The 26,001-nt window shown below is 31.8% G+C and overlaps 5 protein-coding genes across 13 annotated transcripts; 2 read left to right on the top strand and 3 right to left on the bottom strand.

Moving 5' to 3' along the window:
- Positions 1-3,784: 3,784 nt before the first annotated feature.
- On the top strand, positions 3,785-6,425 carry LOC127248223 (TPR repeat-containing thioredoxin TTL4-like). Its single transcript, XM_051270451.1, has 4 exons — positions 3,785-4,570; positions 5,338-5,533; positions 5,627-6,133; positions 6,231-6,425. The coding sequence occupies exons 1-4, from the start codon at positions 3,861-3,863 to the stop codon at positions 6,372-6,374; spliced, it is 1,557 nt and encodes a 518-aa protein (XP_051126408.1). The 5' UTR covers positions 3,785-3,860; the 3' UTR covers positions 6,375-6,425.
- Positions 6,426-6,595: 170 nt separating this feature from the next.
- LOC127248228 (uncharacterized) lies at positions 6,596-8,211 on the bottom strand. The gene has a single exon (XM_051270464.1). It carries the CDS (start codon positions 7,535-7,537, stop codon positions 6,596-6,598), a length of 942 nt encoding a protein of 313 aa, XP_051126421.1. The 5' UTR covers positions 7,538-8,211.
- A 2,976-nt stretch (positions 8,212-11,187) lies between these two features.
- LOC127248226 (transcription termination factor MTERF15, mitochondrial-like) lies at positions 11,188-14,348 on the top strand. Of its 3 annotated transcripts, none has more exons than XM_051270461.1 (3): positions 11,188-12,636; positions 12,826-12,993; positions 13,210-14,348. In XM_051270461.1, exon 1 carries the CDS (start codon positions 11,313-11,315, stop codon positions 12,492-12,494), a length of 1,182 nt encoding a protein of 393 aa, XP_051126418.1. In that variant the 5' UTR covers positions 11,188-11,312; the 3' UTR covers positions 12,495-12,636; positions 12,826-12,993; positions 13,210-14,348. The 3 variants fall into 3 exon arrangements, with proteins under 3 accessions (XP_051126418.1, XP_051126417.1, XP_051126416.1); XM_051270460.1 differs by having other exon boundaries at positions 12,804-12,993; XM_051270459.1 differs by having other exon boundaries at positions 11,188-12,993.
- On the bottom strand, positions 13,142-16,833 carry LOC127248224 (RNA pseudouridine synthase 3, mitochondrial). 6 transcript variants are annotated; one of them, XM_051270452.1, is made up of 8 exons: positions 16,282-16,833; positions 16,104-16,175; positions 14,942-15,100; positions 14,365-14,412; positions 14,206-14,286; positions 14,008-14,124; positions 13,671-13,931; positions 13,142-13,606 (listed from the first exon to the last, which is right to left on the bottom strand). In XM_051270452.1, exons 1-8 carry the CDS (start codon positions 16,576-16,578, stop codon positions 13,214-13,216), a joined length of 1,428 nt encoding a protein of 475 aa, XP_051126409.1. In that variant the 5' UTR covers positions 16,579-16,833; the 3' UTR covers positions 13,142-13,213. The 6 variants fall into 6 exon arrangements, with proteins under 6 accessions (XP_051126409.1, XP_051126410.1, XP_051126411.1 ...); XM_051270453.1 differs by having other exon boundaries at positions 16,104-16,169; XM_051270454.1 differs by having other exon boundaries at positions 14,942-15,120; positions 16,282-16,420.
- Positions 16,834-21,437: 4,604 nt separating this feature from the next.
- On the bottom strand, positions 21,438-25,673 carry LOC127248227 (probable trehalose-phosphate phosphatase 4). Of its 2 annotated transcripts, XM_051270463.1 has the most exons (10): positions 25,232-25,673; positions 24,705-24,845; positions 23,829-23,900; positions 23,173-23,262; positions 23,017-23,073; positions 22,792-22,893; positions 22,534-22,681; positions 22,116-22,186; positions 21,866-21,958; positions 21,438-21,729 (listed from the first exon to the last, which is right to left on the bottom strand). In XM_051270463.1, exons 1-10 carry the CDS (start codon positions 25,475-25,477, stop codon positions 21,679-21,681), a joined length of 1,071 nt encoding a protein of 356 aa, XP_051126420.1. In that variant the 5' UTR covers positions 25,478-25,673; the 3' UTR covers positions 21,438-21,678. The 2 variants fall into 2 exon arrangements, with proteins under 2 accessions (XP_051126420.1, XP_051126419.1); XM_051270462.1 differs by having other exon boundaries at positions 23,017-23,262.
- Between the last annotated feature and the right edge of the window lie 328 nt (positions 25,674-26,001).

Genomic DNA, 26,001 nt, shown 5'->3' with positions numbered 1-26,001 from the left:
TCCATTTGCTTTTTTCACGTAGTTTTAGAAATATTAGTATTATATTGAGATATAGTATGAATAAAGTAGAAATGACCAAAATAACCTTATTAGTACGTGTGATATAAAGGTAATGACATTTGTGTAATATATTGGAAGTTGTAAGGGTATTTGTAATATTAGGTAGATAGTAAATTTACTAAAAAAAAATGAATACTTGTTATAAAACAGACCAAAATAAAAAAATAGATATTTTGTTACGTGACAAATGGAGTAATAATTTAATTTAAATCTACAACCTAATTAAGCCAAAAAATAAATTATTATTAATTTTTTTTGAAAATGTTTGAAATGGGAAAATTAAGAGTACAATATGTATCACTAATTTCAACCAATATTATAATTTGATATTGGTAAGACAAGAAAGTAAAAGGTGTAATTATAATTATATTTAGATTAGTAATAATGATACTTAAGATTTAGATCATTGACTGCTTTATTATTGAAATACATATATATATATATATATAGCCAACAACTTTACCGGTGTGTTTTGTGTTTTTAATAGTAAAGATTTAAATTTAAATAATTATTTAATTCGATAAAATTAAATATTAATATAATATTTAAAATATACAAAAATAAATAAAAAAACAATGTATTATAAAAATATATATTTAATATTATTTTAAAATAATAAAAACTATTACTTCCTCCATCATGCAAATGTGTATTCATTTGACCGGTCACGAATTTTAATAAAAATGAGTAATAATAGTTACTTTTTTTTACTATAAAAAAAATACAAAAATATAATAATTTTTTACTTAAAAAAGAAATAAAAATATTTTTTCATGATAACCCAAAAAAGAAAATTAACATAGATCTGAATGACGGAGGGAGGAATATTTATATAATTTTTTAAAATAACAACCAAACACCCTCTTCGTGCATTTTGGTCCATCTCACATTCTCACTCTAAAGTGATTTGAAGTGTTTAAAAAATAAAAAATAAAAAGTGTTGCTACAATTGCACTTTTGTCGGCATGTATATTTCAAATATTTGATTTAATAGTTTAAAAAATATATATATATTTGATGTATTTTTTTTAAAAAAAATAATGAAATAATTTTTAAATTTTCAAAATTGATTATCGGTGTGTTTGTTTGGGACTTTAGATTTTGGATTCAGGATTTGAATAGTAAAAAATTTGAATTTGAATAATAGTACGATGTGATATAAATAATTATTGATATGATATTTTGAATATAAAAATAATTTTTAATATAATACAGAAAATAAAAAATAAATATTTGATTTGATATTTTTGAAGAGAAAAATTTGTGTCAATAATATAAATTTTTTCAAATCTTTCAAACAAACACACCCAGATATATATATATATATATGTTATTTTACTTTTTATATGTAAATTAAGAAATGTTAATATCTTATAATATGATAAATAGTATGTAAGAATGTAAAGATTATAATAACATCGAAAGAATAATTATCGCAGGGTTTGTTTGTTTAATATTTTAATTTGATGTTTTTTTTTTTTTTTTATGTAAAGTATGAAGAATTATATTAGTAATATAAAAAATAATATTATCTTTGCCCGGTTTTAAGGGCTTTATTTATTTTTTGTATATTGATCTTTGAATATTAATTATTATATCAAAACGTAGTACAAATTAAGAAAAAATTGCAAAAATACTTCTATTGGTGTTTTATAATACTAATAGAAGGACATTTATACAAAAAATCGTATAAATATGAATAAATTTTTAATGTTAAGTACAATGATGCAAAAGGTAAATGTGACCTTTAGAAGCGGACGAAGGAAATAGTATTTTATATTATGATAGATTATATAATGTTCTTTGTATTTTTATTAAAAATGTATAAACTATTCGGTGTTTTATTTATTGTATAATTTTTTTTTTGTTAAATTAAAATAAACACAAAATTTTTAATTTTTTTTTATTTTTTGTTTAAGACTGATGTTACATACATATAGATATTATTATAAGAAGTTTAAGAACAAATTTAAATAGTAACACTGGACCAAATCAAAATGTGACCAATTAATGGCTGGCTAGCTGGTCGGTCGGCTGGCTAGCTGGCTGGCTTGGTGGCTGGCAGCTGGCGACCCGCGATTTGCATGCCATGGGGAAGCCGGCACCGCCTTTTAATGAAACGCCGGCTTGGCTTGGCTTGGCTTCCTTCTACTATAATACAAACAAATGTACGCATGCATGCGCTGTATGCATATCAACTGGACGACGTCGTTTCCTCGATTCTGGACCATGAGATAAAATTGTCGGTCGTTTTCTTTTTCTTTTTTTTAAGATAAATTTGAATATTTTAAGTTTTTATCAAAATAATTTTAATTTGATTTTTGTAAATATATATATATATATTTCAAATAGTACTTTGAAATACGAATAAGAAAAATAGGACAAAAACTCAAAAGAAATACACTTTTGTAGATTGTAAAAAATGAAACTAATGATTAAATAAAAACATAATCTTTTGAGGTATAATATATTGCCAAAAAAAGAAAAAGATCGACTTTGAAAATTATGTATTTAATGCAATTTTTATTTAAATACTATATAGAATCTAGTACTATAATATAAAACTTAAATAAAATAACACAATATATTTTTCCAAAAAATTAATATATTATGCATATTCATTATTTTTATATTATTTATATAATTTCATATATCTAATATAAATTTATATTATATTATTTATATAATATAATAGAAAAGAATTTTATATAATAAATAAAATAAATAATATTTTATACATTTATTAATAAAAACACAAAATGAATAATATCCAATTTACCTTAGATTTTTTATTTCATTCTCAGCAGTGATTATGGAGTGGGCGTGGCATAGATGAAGGCTTTTTGTAGAGTTAAAGGACAAGTGTAGAAAGCAATAAGCGATGAAATGTCTTTACAATATTTTATTTTTATTATTTTTTTATTTGTCATAAAATAAATAAATAAATAAAAAGACTTGAATAAAATATTGACATAGGGCCCATTATAATATTTAAATCAGGAAAAAAAGAAAAACAAAGATCCGGACTATAGTTTAATTGCAATAATTCATTGAACTTTGATTGAATATTTTTACAAATTTTAATTTTTCTAAAACCAAACAAACATAGGATACATTATATGTATATATAATATATATATAATCTATGTATATATACAGACTTATATATACATATACATATATATATATATATGTTTTTGGATAAATTTATTTTTTAGGTTAATATGAGAAAGTATATTAAAAAGTACTACTACCCCCGTCGCATAGAAATATTAAAAATATTTTTATATTTGTATAATTTATTTCACAAATCTTATTGTATTTATACTATAAGAGATTAATAGAGGTATTTTTGCCATTTTCTTTTAATTTATATTTCAAATATCTAACGAAAAAATTTATAATACTCTTCTTATTGGATGGAGATAGTATTAATATTTTATTGGTCAATAAAAATGTGTAAAATAATTTTGATTTTTATCCCTTTTTAATTTTTAATTTATTTTATATATAAATTAATTATATATATAATGAATGAATTATATTATTAATACATGTATATATATTGAATTTTTTAATAGTATCAAACAAACCCATAAAAACTCATTTTGCGTTGGGAGCACTGATCCCGGAGCTCCCAAGAAGATGCAGTCATGGCCTTCAATCATGCTGTATAAATTTCACCTCCAATGGAGTAGGCCTATTACATACAAGGAATCCTTTCTGTGTTCCAACGATGTCCTTCTTCCACTGTCTGAAATTGACACTCCATTAAAGGAAGATCTTCATCACTGTCTTCAATGGCAGCAGCATCAGCCATGGAAGATCACATCGGCTGCGGCTTCCTCGCCGCCATTTTTCGCCGGAGACAATTCCGGCCAAGACCCGCCGCCCTGTTTCCCGAAAGCCGATGTCCTAAACGTCACCTCGCCGCCTCCGGCTCGCCTCGCCGGAAAAGATCGTCGCCGTCAAACGACAGCAATCGTCGTCATCGGGGTACCGAATTGGATTCCCAACTGGTGAATTCGCCGTCGAACATCCTCCGCCGACGCCGCCGCGAACCGACCTCCGCATCGATTTCCGATCTGCAAAAATCGAACGACGGGAGCCTCCGCCGTGCTTTGACCGGGAATGCGATGGTTTTAGGCCGCGGGAACGGCGCGGCGGGCGAGGGAAAAGTTGTTAAGAAGAAAGTTGAGAAGTCGACGGGGTATCGATTGGGGAACGTGTATCGGTACCATAGCCCGCCGACGGACGGGTTAAGTCCGGCCGACGGGTTCAAGTGGTTAGGGAATGAGAAGTACCGGCAAGGGAAGTACGAGGAGGCGTTGGCATTGTATGACCAGGCGATCGCCGTCGATCCAAGCAACGCTTGTTATTACGCCAACAAGAGTGCGGCGTTGATTGGATTAGGCCGCCTTCTCGAGGCGGCCGTCCCGTGTAGAGAGGCGGTCCGGCTTGATTCGTTGTATTATAATGCTCATTACAGACTCGCTACGTTGTATTTAAGGTACGTTCTAAGAGAAAAACAATGTTCGTTTTAGAGAGTTGAATTATTCAAAGCTTGGCTTGTTAAAGTTAGAAGAGTTCAACTCAATTTGACTCGTTAATCGTAGTAATAAGTCGAATTTGAACTTGATATAGTACTTGAAACTCTATGGAGTTCAATAGATAGATAAAGCCCGACTTTAAACTCATTTAGTAATTAGGTTTAGCTCAGCTCAGCTCTTTAAGACTAAAACTCAACTCAGCTCTACTCGTTAAGGCTAAAACTCGTTAAGACTCAACTCGACTCGTTAATCATAGTAATAAGTCGACTTTGAACTTAAAATAGTACTTGAAACCTATCGAGTTGAGTAGATAGATAAAACTCGAGTTTAAAACTGGTTTAGTAATTAAGTTTAGTTTAGCTCAACTCAGCTCATTTAAGGTTAAAACTCGACTAAGCTTGACTCGTTAATCATAGTAATTAATCGACTTTGAATTGAAAATATTATTTTAAACCTATCGAGTTGAGTAGATAGATAAAACTCGAGTTTGAAACTGATTTAATAATTAAGTTTAGCTCAGCTCAGCTCATTTAAGGTTAAAACTCGACTCAACTGACTCGTTAATCATAATAATCAATCGACTTTGAACTCAAAATAGTACTTGAAAATCTATCGAGTTTAGTAGATAGATAAAACTCGAGCTTGAACTCATTCAGTAATTAAGTTCGGCTTGACTCGACTCGAATAATACCTCTAGATTTGATACAGTTATATTTTGATTGTCTAGATTCGGAGCGGGCGAGAAAGCCATGTACCACTACAAGTGCTCGGGACACAAAGCACGGGACGACGACATTGCTCGGGCGCAAGGTGTCAAGGATCGCATCGACTGTTGTGTGGAAGCTCAGGACCGCGAAGATTGGGAAACCGTAATGAGCGAGGGACAAAGCGCTTCGGCATTAGGCGCAGATTCCGCTCTGCAGGTTCGAACAATCGAAACAATAAAATCTTACAGTCATCGTCGCTTCAATTTCTTCACTATTTTAAACCATGAAATCTTCGATGTTTATCCGCAGATATTCTCGATGAAGGCCGAGGCGCTATTGAACCTCGGCCGTCACGACGAGGCCTACGCCGTCATGCAAGATTCACCGTTCTTTAACATCGACGCCTACGCCGAACTGTTCGGCTCCTCCGCTACAGCCAACGTGCTGCAAGTCCGCGCGCTCGTATACGCGGCAAACGGAAGGTTCGAGGATGCGGTGAGCGACGTTCGACGAGCTTTGCGGTTTGAATCGAGCGACGACGGTGTGAAGTTAACTGCGGAGAGGGTAAGAGCTGTAGCGTCCGCTCGGTTAAACGGCAACCGGATGTTCGAGGGGTCGAGATTCTCAGAAGCCTTGACGGCGTACAATAAGGGGCTAGAGAAAGATCCGCGCAACTCGATTTTGCTCTATAATCGAAGCGCTTGCCGCGCAAAATTAGGACAATTCGAGAATGCCGTGGAAGATTGCACGGCGGCTCTCGCCATCCGGCCGTCGTACACAAAGGCGAGGCTTCGTAGAGCCAATTGTTACACTAAGGTGCGATAAATTTGTCTGAATATCGTACAATTATTACATGCATGTATGTCGATCTAGTTTATAACTAATTGAATCTTTCGTGCATGTCGATGTGTAGTTGGAGAAATGGGAGGCGGCGGTCGGAGATTACGCGGTGCTGATTCGAGAGATTCCGGCCGACGAAACGATAACGGCGGCGATGTCCGAAGCGAAGGCGCGTTTGAAAAGCATCCAACACGGGCGTGTTGTTGGCCGTGTTTGAGGTTAATGCTAGCAGAATGTTTCACTAAAGGAAGAGAGACTTGTAATACGGTATATGAATTGTTGCACAAATTAAGGGGGAGGAAATGGGAAAACCCGAAAGATTGTTTGCTGTACAGAAATTGTAATTCGAATTTGCAAACCAGTCCCAACATTACGTTTATTTTCAAAAAAGCGACAGAAATTTCAAAAGCATATAAAAAGCAGAGGACCTTGACGTGATCATCTTCTCCAGCTGCGACTTCGGGACAGCAGATCTCTGATTCCTCCTTCGATCCATGTTTCCTTGGCAATGTCGCCGGAGATTTCAGAGAATTCGGCTCCGTAGTTCATCAATACCATGCTCTGGTTTCCTGCTGCAGCGTTTCCCTCCGTTAGTCCTTTTGCCGGCGCGGAGCGGCACCGCATTAGCAGCAGGGCGTTCGGCGGCGGTCTAGTCGGAGCATCTCCGTCGTCGTCTTCATCATCGGCGGCGATGCACGGAATTACTGTTTTCTCCCTTTTTAGGTCGTTGATGAAATATTCCTTGCCCTGATTTTCCTGCAAAATCATGAACCACTTGGAGAACACGTCTCCGGAATTGCGATCGGTTTCTTCGACGCTCGCCTCTTTCGATCCGGATTTTCTGTAATTTTCGTCTTCTTCTTCGTCGTCCTCGTCGTCTTCATCGTCGGAGGTGATACCGGCTGTGGGGAAAGCACCGAAGCATCGGAAATCGAAGCGGATGTTACGCAAGCACGTCAGAAATTGCGTGACGTCTTTTTTAAACCCTAATGTTTCGATCCACGCAGATCTCTTCTTCTTTTTCCTATTATTGTGTATCCTCTCGATTTCCTCCATCACCGATTGCCAGTTTTTACACGCGTTCGGCTTCGGCCGGACTTTGATTTGCCCTGCGCAGGTAACCTTTGGGGAAGTCGGCTCCGACACATCCGAATTTTGAGGCTTAGGTTTCGCCCAAAGTAGAGGACTAGCGTGGCTTCTATTGATGGATTTCCTCCGGTAATGGCCGCGGTGGTGATGGTGGCGCGTGGATTGCTGATCCGACGTCCTAGCCGGACTGCAGATTGGCTTTGGCAGCAAGCTTAAATGTGCTCTAGGAGGAAAACAAACCATTAAATCAGCAGCAGGAGGTACTTTGCTTTCCCTACCTCTCATACTCATAGTGCTCTAATTACAGTTCTTGCAAAAATCAATCTGCCCCTACTTGAGCTTCAAAATTGAACAACAACAACAACAATAACAAGAACAGCAACATGAAATTTGATCTACTTTAGTAGCATGGATTGTTGAATTTAAAAGAAAAAGGAGGGACAGCCTTGCTGGTTAGCTTTTTTATGATAGACAATTGTGAATTGTGAAACAACTTTATCATCTGTAGGGGTTAGTTTTTGTGGCAGAAACTTTTTGATCAAATGGGGCCCCTGTGGGTGGGTGTGGGAAGGATGTTCCCTTCTTTTAGTGGCTTTAATTTACTTACAGCAATAGCAAATCTGAGATAGGGAAAAAGGGTAGACAGGAGAAGGAAAAGTGGGTGTCCACTAGCCTGTTTATTGATCCTTTCACATATTCATGAAAACATTACCTGTAAAATTTGATATATTGATTGATCCATGACAGATAGATAGATAGATCAGGGAATGTGTTTCTTGATAGATCAGGGTAGACCGAAGAAGGAAAAGTGGGTGTCCACTAGGCTTGTTTCTTGATCATTTTCATAAAAACATTAATCTCTGAAATTTGATATTTTGAGTGATCCATGAAAGATAGATAGATGATGAAATGTGTTTGGTTGGTTGGGGAAAGCTTAATTGAGGGCTTGAATTAGGGTACATGTGTTTAGTTAACTGAGGAAAAAGAAACACATGAAAAGTGTTGCAGAAGAAAAAGAAATTAGGAGTTTGTGTATGACATGATGAAGATGAAGGAGGGTTGGGTTAATGGCACTTGAGAGCAAAGCCCACAATGACCCCTCCATATATATATATATATATATATATATTTGTATGATCTTGCTTTAAGATTAAGATGCAATGTCTTTATTGTTTCTGGACACTTGGTATTGCAATTATGTAGCGGGAAACATTTTAGGAACTTTCCTTCATTTTTTTGAACCTTTAACTTATTATAGTTGTTAGGTTTTGGTTTTCATGTACTATTTTATGGCATGCAGTTGGTTGCTCTTGATTTCTATGGGTCAGAGCAAAGTGAAAATAAGTGCCTTTGTTATTATATTTATATATATATTTGTAATAAAAAATTAATATAAAAGTTTTATATTAGTACTTTTTCTTTTAAAATTACAAATAATCTCTATAATAACATTACATATATATATACATATAATATTGGGGCCCTGGCGGCAGTGCATGAAGTATTACTTTAGCTAAACTATATATATATATATATGTGTGTGTATTTGTATGGATGGTGGAATTCTGTATAATTGCTCCATATAATATAATTTGTCTTCATTTTGTTACACAATGAATTATATATTATATATATATTAGGCTGCTCATCAGTATCACACTTAATTGCAGCACTTATTTTAGATACACAAAAATATCAATCATTTGCTAATGTGGGAAGAAGCTAAAGAAGATGGAATTATGTGAATGGCCACTGGTTTTGGAGTCTTATGCCAAATACAATTCACCCCTTTTTTTGATCTTTTCTAAATGGCCCTCACATTAAACTTGGTTCTTGTTGCAAAATAGTACTAACTCTTTAGCATTCTCCCATTATTAATTTTTTAACCCTAGTGTAGCCTCTTGCTTGTTTGTGGTCCACACCATGAATTCAAATCTGAAGAGGTGAGTATCATTTGAATTCTCTTGAAATTGAAATTGAGTTTTTCAATGTACGATCTCCAATGAATTTTGAGTTTTCCCCCGTATATTTTTCATGGTTTGAGATCTTTAATTAGTCTTTTTTACTCCAAATCAAGAAATGAAATCTCAATCTGTACAGTAGCTTCATTATTAGCTTTGAATGGATTGTTGGGTCCAAAATGATTGTGGGTAGGCTGGTAAAAGGCGCTCTCTCTCTCTCTCTCTTATTTTAAAAAATATTGATATTATAGTGCTCGAAAGTTTGAACCCATGATCTCACGTCAAACCACCAGGCCATCCATTACGGGACACCTCTTTTGTAAATATTGATTGTATGTTGGAGATCCAATGTGATAGGATAATTTTTTGCCATATTTCCTTAACTTAATACTACGTTTATATAATAATAATTAATATTCAAAAATGCATGAAAAAAATAAATAAGACTTGTAGTGCCGGACAAATGTAGCATATATATTGTAGGATATATATATATATATATGTGATAGAGAATATTTTTTTGTTTCACAAAACATCACATCAACTATTATTTTAGGGCGTGAATTAGCATTTGATCCAGTAAATATGATACTAATTTGACCAGATTAGCATACGATATAGGGTGCCATCAAATATTTATACCGTGTTTTAACATATTATAATTCAAAATATATTATATTATAACTCTCTGCTATCCTATTACACAACATAGGCTGAGAAATGTTTGTGTATGCTGATCGGTCGGATCAACGCAGCAATCATTATTTTAATACTAAATTTAAATTAAATTTTCCTAAACTAAATCAAAGAAACACATAGCTACATTGGCCCCACAGTGGCGGGCCGATCATCTGTTGGGCCAGGTAGCGGAAAAGTGGTTTGATAATTAATTGGGCAAGAACTGGACCGATCCGTATATATTGGGCCGGGCCGGGCCGGGCTCGTATAATATTTAATGGGCCTGAATTATGTTGGGTCGGTCCAGTCTAATGGGTGGCTCCTGGATTAGGCCGAGTAGTATTGGTAAGTGTAATGACGGGCCGTATATGCTTTCTTTTGAAATTTTATTTATGTTTTTATTATGTATTCTATATAGATTGTCTATTTACTGTAAATGCAATCATTTTTAAAAACACATAAGTTTGTAAAATAATTACTGTATAATATAAAAAATTATATATTACAATTTAAAAAATTACAAATTATAAAATTAAAAATGCACTTAAAGTATTTAATTATTTTTTTGAAAAAATAGATAAATTATATAAGATTAAAGGATACAAAGTAGTAACATAATTTTAACATAATTTTAAATTATGCCGTTTTTATGTTCACTTATAAAGTATATATATTTTTATTTTAGATTATTCAAATATAAAATAATCATTTTTTAAAGTAATTATAAGTTTTATTTTTTTTTACAAGTTACTTTTACACTAAAAAATAATAGCAAATTTATTTTATACTACTTTTATTATTCATATAAAATATTATTATTTCTTAAATTTTGCACAAAAAAAATATTTATTTTTAAAATAGTGTTACAAAATATTAAATTAAATTAAAATATTATTTAAATAAATATTTAATTTTAAATTAATTACAAAGCCCAACAAAAAAAAAAATATTTAGTTATATATATTCTTAACGTTTGGGATCAATCTATTTATTTTATTATTTTGGTCCATTTAAAATTAATATATAAATTCTTTCGAGTAATTATACTTATTACAATATAAAAATATAACTATAGTAATTTAACTAATTAATATTTTTGAGATAAATTTGATTATTTCGGATGTGTTACTTTATACCGAAACCTCAATTTTAATAATAAATGTTTATTGACAAAAAGATATCATTAAAAATAAAATTTAATGTAAAGCAAACATACCCTCAATTAAAAAACTAAAAAAAAAAAAAAAAAAACCCTTAAATTCACATATAAAAGCACACATAACGATATTGGCAATTGGGGCGGGGCGACTGAAGTCAGTTGATGTCAGTGATGATGATAATAAGAACCCTAAACCCTAAATCCCTATTTCAATTTCACCATTCTTCTCTTCCGATTCAATCAAAATCTCTCAATTCTATACCTAACTATGATCGCCACAGCAATCCGCCATTTTGTATCTCCACCAATTCTCAAACATTTTTCCTCCCTCTGCAGATGCAATCTGCTCTCTCTCGCGCGCCATTTCTCGACATCAAGGAGAAATCAATCCGCAATTCGCTCCACAGTCTACGATTTCCTGGTGAACAAGCACCATTTCTCTCCTGAATCGGCTTCCAAAATCGCCTCCGGCGTGGCCCGCCTGAGAAGCGTCGAACATTCCGATTCAGTGGTGGTCTTCCTCAAGGAGAGCGGATTTTCCACTCCTCAGTTAGAGAAAACCATCAAACGCCGCCCGCAGGTGCTCTCCGCGAATCTCGACAGGTACATTAAGCCTAAAATCAAAGTTTTCCAGGAATTAGGAATTTCCGCTTCCGATATTGCCGAGATAATCTCGAACGATCCTCTGATTTTCAAACATAGCGTCGAAAACAGGATCCTACCTAATTTATTTTCGCTCAAGAGTATGTTTGGATCTAACGATCTCGCGAAAATCATCAAAGCATTCCGTGGTTATTTCAAATTGAATTTGAGCAGCACATTGCTTCCAAACGTGAATCTCCTGAAAACTTGTGGCGTATCTATGGATCAGATCTTTAAAATGATGAATGCATTTCCTAGATTTTTAACTTGCCCTCACAAGGATATGAAGAAATTCGTGGACGAGATTGATAAGTTAGGGGTCAGTAGGCGTTCGAAAATGTTCATTTATGCCGTTAGAGTTCGCAGCGGATTATCGGACAAGACATGGAAGCTCAAGCTGAGGATTCTACGGGAGATCGGATTTTCCAATGAAGACATTGCCGGAGCTCTTCAGAAATCTCCGTCGGTGTTCGGTTATTCGGAGGAGAGGATAAAGGAGGCGAAGAAGGTTCTGTTGCGGAATGGGAAGTATGATTGGTCGTGCATTGTAGCGCACCCGGTGTCGCTTGTGTATAGCCTAGAGAAGAGGCATAAGCCGCGGCTACGGGTGCTGGAGTTGTTGGAGGGTAAGAAATTGATTCAAGGATGGCCTTCGTTTTCGATATTCTACAGGATGTCGAATCTCAGGTTCTATGAGAAGTATGTTGCGCCGTTTCCGGAAGAAGTTCGAGAAATTTATGGGGGGAATCGATGTGAAATTAGCCGTAAAATGAATGCTGTGCTTAGTATTTGCGACGAATTAAGCTGAAAATTCTGCTTTCTTTTGTTTTTTTGAAAAGAGTTCTTAACGTTTAGTTTGTTTTACAGCTGACTATAACTTTAGAAAGGTATTACGCCCCATGGATCGAATCGTTTTGCTCTTCTTCAAGCAGGAAGCTACGAAGAAATCTGTAAGTAGCTTTTAGTTCATGATGTTCCAGAGCTTAGTTAGTTTTGGTTTGGGCTTTTGATTTGAATAAAGTTTGGTTCGATGTTTTGTGAGAGAAAAAAATGTATATATTTTTCGAAAATCTAATGACGATATTTTAAACTATTGATGATGTTCGTTCATTTTAAGCGTTGTGTGGCTTTCGGATCAGCGACATTTAGGAAATGCCGTATCGTATTGCTGCATAACTCGGATTCGAATAGAGGTTCTTCGATAAAACGGCTTTTGCAATTGCTTGAGCCGGAAGCTAAGAATTTGAGTCGATTCTGACCGGGGTTATCGACGCTCAATGAGATGTCGGAGTAGGGTTCTTTGAGAGGTATGTTTTGCCCCTTTTCCATCAATTCAGTAAGTTAGTTTTGTGACCAATTTTGAATTTATATTTATAGCTTGTTTTTAATAGAGCCGTCAAAATTGATTGAACCAGTCAAGTTAGCTTGTCATGTAGCAGGTTTATAGCTTATGGGTTATAAGAAATTTCCACGTATTTTTTAGCCTATTCATTACTCGAATTCGTCTCGACATGACTATCTAGATCATCATACCAAGTAAGAGGACATGAGATTCCAGCTAATTTTCATATGAGAAGGCATCGACGCCACAAAACGGAGGATATCCGCTTTCTTCGAGTCGGGATGGGGATCCGAACAACGATAGCTGCTGCTAACCGTTTCTCGTTTGTAGAGGTCGATGAACTTGGCAACGTTGGGTAACACCATCTCCCGGCAATGCAAATGCAGGAGAGGAACTTTCGACAACACGCTGCCTTTCTGAACATCCAAACCCTCGGGTCTCCGCAGCCTGTAGGGCTCTCCGGACGTTGGCTCGACGTCGATTCTCGGCATTTGCTTCCACTTCTGGTGGACGAACCACCCGTATTTGTAGTCGCCGACGATCGGAGTTCCAAGAGCTTCGGCACAATGTACGCGAAGCTGAGTAGAGAATAAGTCAGAGATAGACGTAATTTGTTGATCGATAAATCGATTATGAACCAACCTGGTGTTTTCGACCGGTGTGCGGTTGTAGCTCGACCCACGAACAACCGTTGATCGTCGGGCCGAGCAATCGATATTCCGTAACCGCTTCTTGGGAAGCTTCTAAGCCTGAGTTAGAAGCTAGAGTAACTCTTTCAGTCTTCCCATCATCAAGAAGGACCTTTGTGAGGCGGGTGCGAATTACGCCGTCTTTCTGCTTCGGTGAGCCGATGACCAATGCCCAATACTTCTGATACATTGCGTCGCAAGCGTTGCGCCAATCCTTAATCGATTATAGAATAAGGTTCGAAAACATTAGAAACGGCAAGAGTCGATTCTGTTAGTTCGATTCGAAGTACCGTAGATGGGATCTTCGACTTCTTCCCGTCACTGAACAGCCACTGGAGATGAGTAATGCTTTCACTCGTTCTTCCCATTAGAAGAAGACCGCTACTCTCTCTGTCGATCCGGTGCACCTACAAGAGTAGGTGTCTCGAGATTTCTAATAGATGTCGAAATTGTATAAATTAGGTGAGTAAAGTGTTGAGATTTCTTACCAACTTTGGACCCTCGTTGTAATTGTATGATAACGCTGCCGCTGCCAAGGCATCCATGCTGTTGTGGATCGACAAGTTGCCCTAGATCACAACTTTGTCGGGTAGTTAAAGGGAATAGGCGAAAAGGATAGTGTTTTTTGAAATGGCAACGATGCTAACCTTAACCGGCAACTTGGGAGGCTTATTTAACACGAGTATAGCCGAGTCCTGAAATTGAAATGTATAAAATTACAATTGTGAACACATAGAGAACATTAAAACCGATGCTCGCAAGGTTTTCAATTAGGGCTTCAAAGATTATACCATGTGATTGGGTCGAAAAGTAACAAGCTAAATAGGATGAGCTCGAGCATCGGCATTCGATTTAACAATTTACGACATTTAGCACACCTTTTAATAGAAATCAAAAACGTTTTATCTTATTCTCACAAAATATAACATCAAAATACTGTTTAGATAAAAAATTTAAACCTTCAAACTCGATCCAGACTGAACATTCAACGAATACTTTTACCACCCATCGTGCAAAAATTAACATAACCATCGAAAGTAACAACCATAAAAATAGGCATAGTAATTAAATCTATCGATCACCCATTTTTTAGCAGATTGGATTGCCTAACTATAGTCTAATAATCACGGAAATGAAAATCAAGAACCAATTTTTTGTAGCAAGAGTAGAAAATTCATTAACTGAATTTATAAACGGGATGACGAGCAAAATCAACCAACACACCTTATACCTCACGAGCCTGCGCAAGTACTCGATCTCATCTGCATTTGGATACAGCGTGCCACTCGGTATAACATCGAACCTCTTGGAAATCTTGCTTTCGGCAACAGATACAGGGACATGAACTCTGGCACCAACCTCCATAACGTCGCTATGTTTAATCTGCAAGTTAACTGTCCTAACTATAAAAAAAAAATGGCTGGAATGATCGAAGCTTTCGAAACTCAAATTATAAGCCAAATATATAGTTATTGGAAGAGTATTTCTTTACCGTCTGATTTTGGTATCTCACTATTTATGAAAATTCCGACCCAACTCCGGGGTATTACATATGGTCCTTATAATCCAACAATCCAATAGAAATAGTTACCGCGCTGATATGTGAAAATCAACATTCCGTGGAGTCCACATTTACTAAATAAAAAATCTAAATAACAAAATATCTATTGTGTATTACTCCTTAATCAGCATGGAACCGCAAATGTATTTATAGATAGTCTATATCGATTGTATCGCATCTAGTTATATACCATTAATTTCATTATTAATAATATATACAACTCTCAAATTCTTCGAAATATAAGACACCTATCTTTGTTTGTTTTATGTTTTCAATCCCAACTTTACTATTCACTACATTAGTATATCAATATTGCAAAGCATCAAATACTTATTTATAGAGCTGACAAAAATGGACACGACACATGTACAAAATAAATGAATTTGGATTAAGGATTTCTACTCAATTATGTATACGGGCTAGCACGAACCTGATATAATAATAAACAATAATAAACGGGTCGAATTAAAGATGGCCCTCAACTCGAACCAGACACGACAACCAAATTATAATATATTAATATCAATTATATTTATTATATATGTAAAATACTTCTAATTTGATAAATAGCCTATATATTAATTTTAAAGTAGGTTCAATCTTAAATAATTCAATCTAATTCACTATACATTTTAACTTAACATTATTATAACTTGATCAAAAATTTTGACCCGAATATGTATAGGAGTTATTACGACAATAAACAAGTCGGGCTAGAGTTCAATGATCCAAGTCTGACTTATTTATATAACATAAAACAATTATTCTAATTCAAAAATTTTTCGAAACAAACACACCAAATTTTGCTCATAAAAGCTTCATTACCTTCCTCATGAACTCTGTTCGTCCTCTGCAACATCCCAACGAGCCTCTCGAATCATTAACTTCCATCTGCACCTTCAATTAATCAAATATGAACAATCAATCAACATCTTCAATGGAACAAAAACATCAAAAAAAAAAGGGGAATTAAAATTAAGCAGGGAAGAGTTTGGGCACTCACAAGGCCTTTATTGAAGTGCTTCTGAATGGCAGACGGTGAGATATCATCGAAGTAATATTTCAGCCAGCTAATGGCGGTTACATGCTCCGCCGTGTTCGATTTCCTTCCCGGCAAAGGATGGCCGGGAAATGGCGGCAGAGACAGCAGCTGCCGTGGTTTCGGTCCCTCCTTCGGCCGCCCTAAATAAGCTATGTGTTTCGATACGCGAATTACCGCCGGCGGCGGAGGACGGATCCTTGACCTCTGATTACGGCGGACCGCCGAGAACGATTCCGGATTTAGCAGCTTCTTCCTCATCGGAATTCTGCACGTAATCGCTAACCCTAATTTTCTACTGGTAATTTAATCGAACACCTTACAGGCGCGCCGAATTGTTCGCCGGAAGAGAAACTGGCGTATGAATGTCAGAGGAGAATGCGGTGTTTGAGTTCGCAGGATCGGCAGCCATAGCTGCAAGAGATTCGGCTTTCGACCGCCGCCGGAAGCTATCGAATTGAAAATCGATTGTGCGCTTTGGAAGTTGAAAGCGGAGTGAAGAAGACGACTGTGAAGGAGAAGTTTAAAAATGGATTTGGAATTTTTGTAATGGGCTTTTATGGGCCTTACGATTTTTTTAGGGTGTGATTGTTTGGAGATTTGAATTTTGAGTTGGGATTTGAATAGTAAAAATTTTGAATTTAAATAGTTGTATGATGTGATATAAATAGGTGTCGATGTGATGTTTTGAATGTAAAATTGATTTTTCAGTATAATATAAAAAAATGAAAAATAAGTATTTGATTTGATATTTTTGGGGAAAAAAAATGGGATGAATAGTAAAATTAAATCTAATCCCCTCACACAAACACACCATTAGAGAGAAAAAAAAAAAAAACTAATTTGGTTGGACACAAACTAAGGCTTTTTATTTAATTTTGATTTGAATTTAATATTAAAATAATTTATGATAAAATATTCGATAAAGAAAAAAAAAAAAAAAAGGTTTTTTCAAGAAAATTCAAAGTCATCTTGGGTTAAGTGGCTAAAGAAACACAGAGTAAAAAAAAATTAAAGATATTATAATAATAATAATGGGTTTGTTTGTTTAGTATCTTTATTTGAATTTTTGTCTTTCAGTAGGAAATTTTGTCAGATAATATAAAAATAATATTTTATATTGAATGTCTATTTGTATTTTGATGTGATAATTTGATATATTTTTATATATTTATATTCATTCCGTACAATACTTCTCAAGCATACGGGCCTTACAATTTGGGCCCTTAGTTTTAGGAGTTAGGATTGGCCTTTTGTAGTGCTTTTTTTTATTATTATTTAAGTGTGTTTTGGAATTTAATTTCTTTCTATGTTAAATAATGGGTTGGATTTAGGGTTTGTTTGCCTTATATATATATATATATATGATTTTTTATATATTATTATTTTACAAAAAATTTAACATTCAATATAATACTCTATATGTTTCATATCTATATATTTATTTGCTTTTTATACGGAATTTTAGAAATACTTCATCCGTTTTGTTGGAAGGGTGTCGTTTTGCTTTTTGCATATAAATTTTTTAATATTAGTATTATATTGGATTGTAGTAAAAAGACAAAAATACCCCTATTAATATGGAGTAATATAAAAGTAATGACATTTGTATAATATATTGTAAGTTGAAATGGTATTTATTATGTGAAGTAGATAGTACAATTATTAAATTAGGAAATGATAAGCTTGTTTTGGGACGGACGAAAATTGAAAATGGTAACCTTTCAATTGGACGGAGGGAGTATTAGTATTATATTGAGATAAAGTAGAAATAAATGTAAAATGACTAAATTAACTCTATTAGTACTATTAGTATTGTATGATATAAAGGTAATGACATTTATGTAATATATTGTAAATTGGAAGGGTGTTTGTAATGTTAAGCAGATAGTACAATTACTAAAAAAAGAAAATGAATATTTTGTTATAAGACGGACCAAAACAAAAAAATAAATAGATTGTTAAGGAACGGATAAATATTAAATAAAAATATATATTGTCGGGCTGTTTCACATGTGTTTGATTGCTAATTATGCGCAATTAATATTGTAATCTCTCATGAAAATAAACATACTTTTAGTATATTATTAAAAATTAAATGGAAATAATTAATATATAATTATGTGAATTTAAACAACTGTACTTGTAATAATTGTTTATTAATTAACAATGTTAATTGTGAATATTCTAGAATCTTTTTGTCTTGGTTGTAACCACTACATTAATATATTATACATATATAATAGCCAGGTGTTAAAACATGTCAGCTGGAATTTTTTAAAAATAAAAAAAAAATAAAAAATACTACTCCCTCCGCCTATAAATATAATTTTAATTGGGCTTGGCACATAATTTAAAAAATATTGATATTATATCAGTAGTTGATAAAATATATGGATAAAAGACTTTTTTGCCCTTGTGAGTCTATTAATGTAAAAAGTAATGACAATTGTGTAATAAAAATAAAAAAGTATAGGTAAACAAAAATGAGACTATTGTTTTGGGATTGACAAAAATGATAAACAGAGACTATTGTATTGGGACGGAAGGAGTATATCTTATTATATTATTGGTAAACCATTTGTTTTCTCACAATTTAATAACTTTTTAATGAAAATATTGTGTTTAAAATATTAATAATCAATATTCCTTAAATTTCATGTCCAACACAATAAAATTATATTTTTGGGACGTAGAAAGTATTATAGTATGTATAAGTATATACGGTATATTTTTATTATATATATTATTTAGATCAAATTAACACTATATTAATTCAATCCAATTAATATAAAAGCTGCAAAAATTTAAAGAAATGAGCAATAATGCACTATTAATTTTTTACTAAGACTAATGTGGCACTAATTATGACCACACCAAAGCTTTTCCTAATTATTAATTCTTAATATTGCCCAAAATATACTAATAATTTTGCTAGATTCATGGATATTTGATTATTTTAAGAAAATACTCCCCAATCCGCTTACAATATTTATATATTTTTATTTTGGAACGTCCAATTACAAAGTTAATATTTTATTAAATACACTATTTTTTTCCACAAATACCCTTACTTTACATCACATCATTACTTTTACACAAAAAATAAAGGCAAAAATGTCATTGCATTACTTTTAACTATTCACTATAATTAAAATAATATTATTTCTTAAACATCGCGCCAAAAGTAAATATAAACATTGTAAGTGGACGAATGAAGTATTTATTTTGTTATTCTCATCTCTCAAATAGTATTCATTTTATCTTTTATTAAGTATGAATATCTATGGAGATATACATTATGGGTGTGATTGTTTGAAGGATTTTAGAGGATTTCCACTATTCATCCAATTTTTTCCCCCAAAAAACATCAAATCAAACACCTATTTTTCATTTTTTATATTATACTAAAAATCAATTTTACATTCAAAACATCACATCAAACCCTATTTATATCACATCATACAACTATTCAAATTCAAAATTTTTACTATTCAAATCCCAATTCAAAATCCAAACCCCCAAACAAACACAGAAATAAATATCTTCAATTTTTACTTATTTATATCAGAATAAAGTATAAGAACAAAATACTCTATATATAAAAAGTTTCACAAGTTACACATTTATTTGTTTAGTGTTTTAGTTTGATATTATTTTTTTGTGAGATGTGAAAAATCATGTCAATAATATAAAAAAATATTAATACTTTGTGTTGAATTGTTAATTTTTTAAAAAGAAATAATATAAATATTATATATATTGGATGAACAAAATTTACAATTAAATTATATATACAAAAAATCAAGTAAACTTGGATTCAGTACATAATATTTCATATTTAAACAAGTGACTTATTAATATATAGAAAAATTAAGTGACTAATTATATTATTGAAATGTAATTAAGAGGTGTGTTTGGTTGGGGGATTACTATTCATCCCATTTTTTTCCCCCAAAAACATCAAATCAAACACCTATTTTTTATTTTTTATATTATACTAAAAATTAATTTTATATTTAAAACATCACATCAGCACCTATTTATATTACATCGTACAACTATTCAAATTCAAAATTTTTATCATTCAAATCTCAATTCGAAATACAAACCCCAAACAAACAAATAATAATATATAAACATGAAGTCTCTTTACAACTGTTGAGATGCCTTGTAATAATAATAATAATAATAATAATAATAATAATAATAATAACCATTTTTTTGTCCTAATTAATAATTGATAAATTTATTTTCTGTAAAAAAATAAAGAGCGAAAAAAAAAAGAATATTCATAAAAATAATTAATTAAATACAGATGGCAACTTAATTAGTAAATGCATGCATGTGCTAATTAATCATCTTATTGTAATCCCTCGACTCCGGAATTCTTTTATTGATTTAATTATTGAGTCGGTAATTAGAAATACCAAGGGTTTGTTTTTTCACAATCCACGTAACTACATTTTTATTTTTTTAAAAAAATAATAATAAATATATTGCACATATTTATTATTTTTATATTACTTACATAATTTTCTATACTTTCACGTAAAAAAAAAATATTTTTTCAAATAATTTCGTTAAACAAACACACCGTAAATATATGTGAATATATTAAATTAGTCTTGTGAAATTTACTGATCTCTTAGCTTTTTCATATATAAGATTGACCGAATTGTTAATATTGAATAATTTTTAAGCGTCAACAGTAATTACTGTAAAAGTTAATAATTAGATCATAAATAATTATTTTTAGTCATGTGAAAATTTATTTATTTTTTTTCTTATAAAATATTAAATCAATTTTTTTTTTTTTTTTTGTTCAAATAACAAAAATGACCAACTGAAAACATTGTACTCATTTTGGTTATTATAGGTATTTTGTACATTTGAATTTATTTTAATCTGTTTCCTTTCATGGACTTATATTTAGAATGTGTATAAATTAAAAATATATATTTATACAACTAGTAAAAATCGTCAAAAATTGTGTGGAAAAAAAAAAATACAGAAGTTTATTGACATTTCAAATAAAAATAAATAGTAAAAAATTATGCATATTAATAATAATAATAATAATAACTCCTCATTATAATAAAAATAAATACAATGAGGGAATATTCTTTCAGCAATTACATCATTTTTTTTTTCAATAATCTCAAATATTGCTTAATCCATTCGAAGATCATTTGTAAATAAATACATCAAAAAATGTTTATCCCTTTCCCATTTAGGGGATTTAATTACAAATTTCGTCGAATAAATTTATTTTTGCGCACATATAACTATATATATTCGATTAATTCAATATATATAATCGTAATTATTAAGCTCTTAATCCCAAGTAATTACCATAAATTAATTCTTTCTTCTCTTCCAATCCACCAAATGATTCAGAAATTGCATAACCTGTTTGCATAAAAATACAAAAAAATATAATTAATTATAACTCAATCAAACATATTAAGACAAAATTAAATAAATTTTATAAAAAAAAAAAATATATATATATATATATATATATATATTGATGAGTCAGACTTGCCTCAGATGGGTCCTTGAGAGTGTAGGATGCATTGGTCTCTTTTGGACATTTGGACACAAGTATTCCCAATCCTTGTCCTCTTTCTTTTAATACCTGAATTATAAAAATTAATATAATATTTTGTTACTAAAAAAAAAAACAATAAATTCAAATGATAATAAAAATAAAAATAATTTTAAATGACAAAGAAAGCATAAAATTGATTAATTAAATTTAATCAAAATATATCTTCTAAAAAAATATGCCGTACTTTGAATGCATCCTCGTCCGTCCGATCGTCCCCGACGTAGATCGGCACCACTTCTTTCGAATTCGCGTAACCTAAACATTCATATACACATCAAAAAATAAAATAAATCTTCGATTTTATTTTTCTTAATAAAATATATTTCATCTGTCCGCGCCTCTAAGGGTTATATTTACGTTTTACGTTATTGTACTTAACATTAAAAATATCTTTCTATTTGTAAAATTTTTTGTACAAATATTCTTTTATTAGTATTACAAGATACTAATAAAATTATTTTTTTATTTTAATTTGTACTATATTTTAATATAATAATTAATATTTAAGAATTACACGGAAACCTTTATAGCCGAACAGAGATAGTATATATATATATATAATAATTAAATAAAATGTGGGATTAATTAATAAATTTAAGTACCTAATGAGTGGAGCAAGAACTCGATTGCATTTCCTTTGTCCCATTTAATGGTGGGACGAATCTCCAACACTTTCCTGCCCTGATTTAATCTCAGCCGTTGATATTCTTTGATCACATCTTTTACTTCTTCCGCAACTTCTCCCCATCTCTGCAATTAATTAATTAATTAATTAATTGCCCCATAATTTAACCCATATTCTCAAACTCTAAAAACCAAACACTACTACAACTTCTAGAATCTTCTAGAAGCTTCCAGACCTTTTCCTCGACGCAACGGTAGTGTACGGACAGGCAAAATTTGTTGTTCTCAACTTTAGCCCCTGGTATTCGTTTCATCTTCTCCATCAGAATTTTGTATACCTGCAAAATTAATTAATATTATAATAATAATAATAATAATTATTATTATTATAATAATATTTTCCTATTAAGTCAAATATTATTTTAAAAAAAAAAAGAGAAAATTTGAAAAGTGAGGGTAACCTCGTCAATTATTGGGAGAAATTCTTTGGCAGGCTGGCAGAGGACAGTTTGGTTTGCCTGAATAGTTATAAACAAACAACAAATGTGAGGAAATTGAGCCCAAAAAGACACACACAGACACACATGTGGGTGTGTGTGTGAAGTGTGAGTAGTGACCTTTCTTTGGTGGCCTTTTGATGGTCCCTTTATGTCCATTCCGTGGCTGCCCGCGTAGTATAGTTCGGGCAGCCTCACAAATTCATATACCTACGATGCAATAAAAATACAATTAATGAATTAATAGTATTTGATATAATCTCATACAATATATATGTAATAATTGATTTTTTAAGTATACACGATATGTGTTGTTTGAAATAAAAATATGTGTTGTCTATATTTTGATGTGTCAAATATATACATATCATCAATTTGATATTTTTATTACAATTTAAAGTAATATTTTTATTATTTTTGTCTCTCTCATTTCAAAATATTTTTTATTTTAAAAAAATTACAAGTATATCATTTACATAGATATTTTATATATAAAGTGAAAAGATAAAAATATCAAAAATTCTTATATACTTTTACTTAGTAATAAAATACTATTATTTTTTAATCTACTACTAAATTTCAAATAAACCATTTGATTTGGAACAAAATAAAAGTATTTTTTATCACATAAATATATTTATTTTCTTTTTTGTTTGTCACGGTTTTTTTTTTTAAATCATAAAAAATATATTTTCACATTTAAAAAACTCATTTTCAAAGTTTGACTATATTTTTGAATGACTGAGAGAGTATAATATATATATATGTATATATACCTTAGCTCGGCATCGGCCGGTGACAATGGCAGTCGGGAAATACTTGGCAACATCTCGGACAGCTTTTCTGGTCTGATAAGATCATCGGAGACGGTAAGATAATTAGTATTGTATAATGACCACATAGAGGGGTATGTTTTTTAATTTTGTAATTTGAATTAATTATTTATTTAACAAAAAAAAGGAACTAAACTGAAGGGTAAGAGTGTCTTTAGATACTATTTGAAGAGTTTTGTTAATAGTAAAAATTAGATTAAAAAAACAATGTATTCAATTTAATACAAATATATATATATATATATATATTATAAAGCTATATAGGATGTATATTGTTTTGTATTATTTATATATATATAAAAAATTAATAAAAAACACAGTAAAATGTATATATATATATAAATATATGTTATAAAAGTGACCAACATAAATATTTATAGATATCTCATATTAATAGAAGAATATTCGTATAAAAAAATCATACAAATATAAGAATATTTTTAATATTAAATGCAATGACGCAAAATGTAAACATGACAGCTTAAAAACGGACTGAACTGAAGGAGTATTAATTATAATATAATATAATATGATATATTATACTCTCTCCGTCCCACATAATTTGTTTCTATTTTCTATTTTCGACAGTCATACATAATTTGTCAATTTTTTTTATGAAAATATAATTATGCACTTTAATCATATTTAAAATTTTAAAATTTATAAATTTTTTTAATATTGATAAAATTGTAATATATATCTGTCAGCACTATAGCATGTATTATACAATCAAATCAGTATTATATTGATTTAACCGGATCAGCAGATAATCTATATCCATCTCAATATATAAAAAATGATAATAAAGTTGAGAGGTACCTCATCGGGCATGAATGCGCAATCAGGGTCCTTGACGATGGGCGACAAAGTGCCGTCATAGTCGAGGAAGACCACCATCTGCTTCCCGGCGGCCGCGGCAGCGATCTCGCCAAACATGCTCAACGCCGACGGATGATTAAGCTGCCATGATTCCACCAACCCAAATAGTTTAAATAAGGTAAAAATCCTACAAATTTTTTAAATAAAACAACTACTATAAATATAATATTCCTTTCATTTTATAAGAAGGATACCATTTTTTTTTTGTCCGAATATTATTTGTACTACTACTTAGCATAATTAATATCTTTATTATTTTCATTATATTATGCAATTGTTATTATTTTTTTATCGCACAATCTAACATGAGTATTTTTATCTTTTCAACTATAAAACAATATAATATTAATATTAAAAAATTTACGTAATTATTTTTAAATATATTTAACAAAATTAATCATCATTAAAAAATAAAAAATAAATAAATACACACATACATATATATTTACGATCGATAAATTGCTTACCATCCACGAGGTGTGATCGCCGGCGGCGGCGTCCGGCGGGCGGCGCGACGGCGATGAGGACCGCATTGAGTCAAGCAAGGGATTGATTCGTGCTTTATTGCCGTGTCTTTCCAGCCGCCGGAGCAGCTTCATTCCGGCGACCGGAAAATGGGGGATTTGTGGTTTCGGCGAGAACAGGGCGGCCGGCTCCGAAATGACGACGGCCAACGCCGCCATGGTCCGGCCGGAGTTTCCGTCGGAAATCATCGCCGGAGAAATTAATTATTAATCGGAATTAAAGACTGAAATGTTTCTGCAACTCACCGGAGATCCAACTCGATTGAATTAAAATTGCATTGAACTGTAACTATATATATATAAATATATATATATATTATGGAATTAAAAATTTTAAAATAATAGTCGGAAAATTACACGGAAAATTTGGTGGTAATGAAGGGGAAATTTGGAAAACAAATGATGATTCAATAAGGAAAGCCTTTGCAGTCAATTTATAAGTAATTTCACCACATGATGACAGGAAAGCCCGGATGGTTCTTGGGAGGTCCTGGGCTTTTAGATCCTGAACACGTGGACCCACGCGGCGGCATCGTGGGAGCTTGTCCGGGAGTTCGGATCCCGAGTGTAGAATCACAAAAGGGCAGAACCTTTGTTATTTTATTTATTTATTTTTTCTGAACTGTAGAAAATGCATATTTTGAAAGTACAATTTTCTGGGTGCTTTTAATTAATGGTATAATTTTTTCTTTTCTATATTTGTATATTAATTT

This window comes from Andrographis paniculata, unplaced genomic scaffold (assembly GCF_009805555.1).
Source record: "Andrographis paniculata isolate CXL003 unplaced genomic scaffold, ASM980555v1 Contig33END, whole genome shotgun sequence".
Lineage (NCBI taxonomy): Eukaryota > Viridiplantae > Streptophyta > Magnoliopsida > Lamiales > Acanthaceae > Andrographis > Andrographis paniculata.
The sequence above is the reverse complement of the archived record's forward strand: the minus strand, read 5'-3'. Positions and strand labels throughout refer to the sequence as shown.

Excerpts from the sequence above, each read along its gene's own strand:
- LOC127248227 (XM_051270462.1), bottom strand. The coding sequence starts at position 25,477 with ATGATTTCCGACGGAAACTCCGGCCGGACCATGGCGGCGTTGGCCGTC. Across the intron at positions 22,682-22,791 it reads ACCGTTGCGTCGAGGAAAAG|AGATGGGGAGAAGTTGCGGA; the intron begins GTCTGGAAGCTT and ends AATTAATTGCAG. Across the intron at positions 21,959-22,115 it reads CGGACGAGGATGCATTCAAA|GTATTAAAAGAAAGAGGACA; the intron begins GTACGGCATATT and ends TTTATAATTCAG.
- LOC127248228 (XM_051270464.1), bottom strand. The coding sequence starts at position 7,537 with ATGAGTATGAGAGGTAGGGAAAGCAAAGTACCTCCTGCTGCTGATTTA.
- LOC127248223 (XM_051270451.1), top strand. The coding sequence starts at position 3,861 with ATGGCAGCAGCATCAGCCATGGAAGATCACATCGGCTGCGGCTTCCTC. Across the intron at positions 5,534-5,626 it reads GCGCAGATTCCGCTCTGCAG|ATATTCTCGATGAAGGCCGA; the intron begins GTTCGAACAATC and ends GTTTATCCGCAG. Across the intron at positions 6,134-6,230 it reads GAGCCAATTGTTACACTAAG|TTGGAGAAATGGGAGGCGGC; the intron begins GTGCGATAAATT and ends GTCGATGTGTAG.
- LOC127248224 (XM_051270452.1), bottom strand. The coding sequence starts at position 16,578 with ATGAGGAAGAAGCTGCTAAATCCGGAATCGTTCTCGGCGGTCCGCCGT. Across the intron at positions 13,932-14,007 it reads AGTCGAAGATCCCATCTACG|GATTGGCGCAACGCTTGCGA; the intron begins GTACTTCGAATC and ends TAATCGATTAAG. Across the intron at positions 13,607-13,670 it reads ACACCGGTCGAAAACACCAG|CTTCGCGTACATTGTGCCGA; the intron begins GTTGGTTCATAA and ends TTCTCTACTCAG.
- LOC127248226 (XM_051270461.1), top strand. The coding sequence starts at position 11,313 with ATGATCGCCACAGCAATCCGCCATTTTGTATCTCCACCAATTCTCAAA.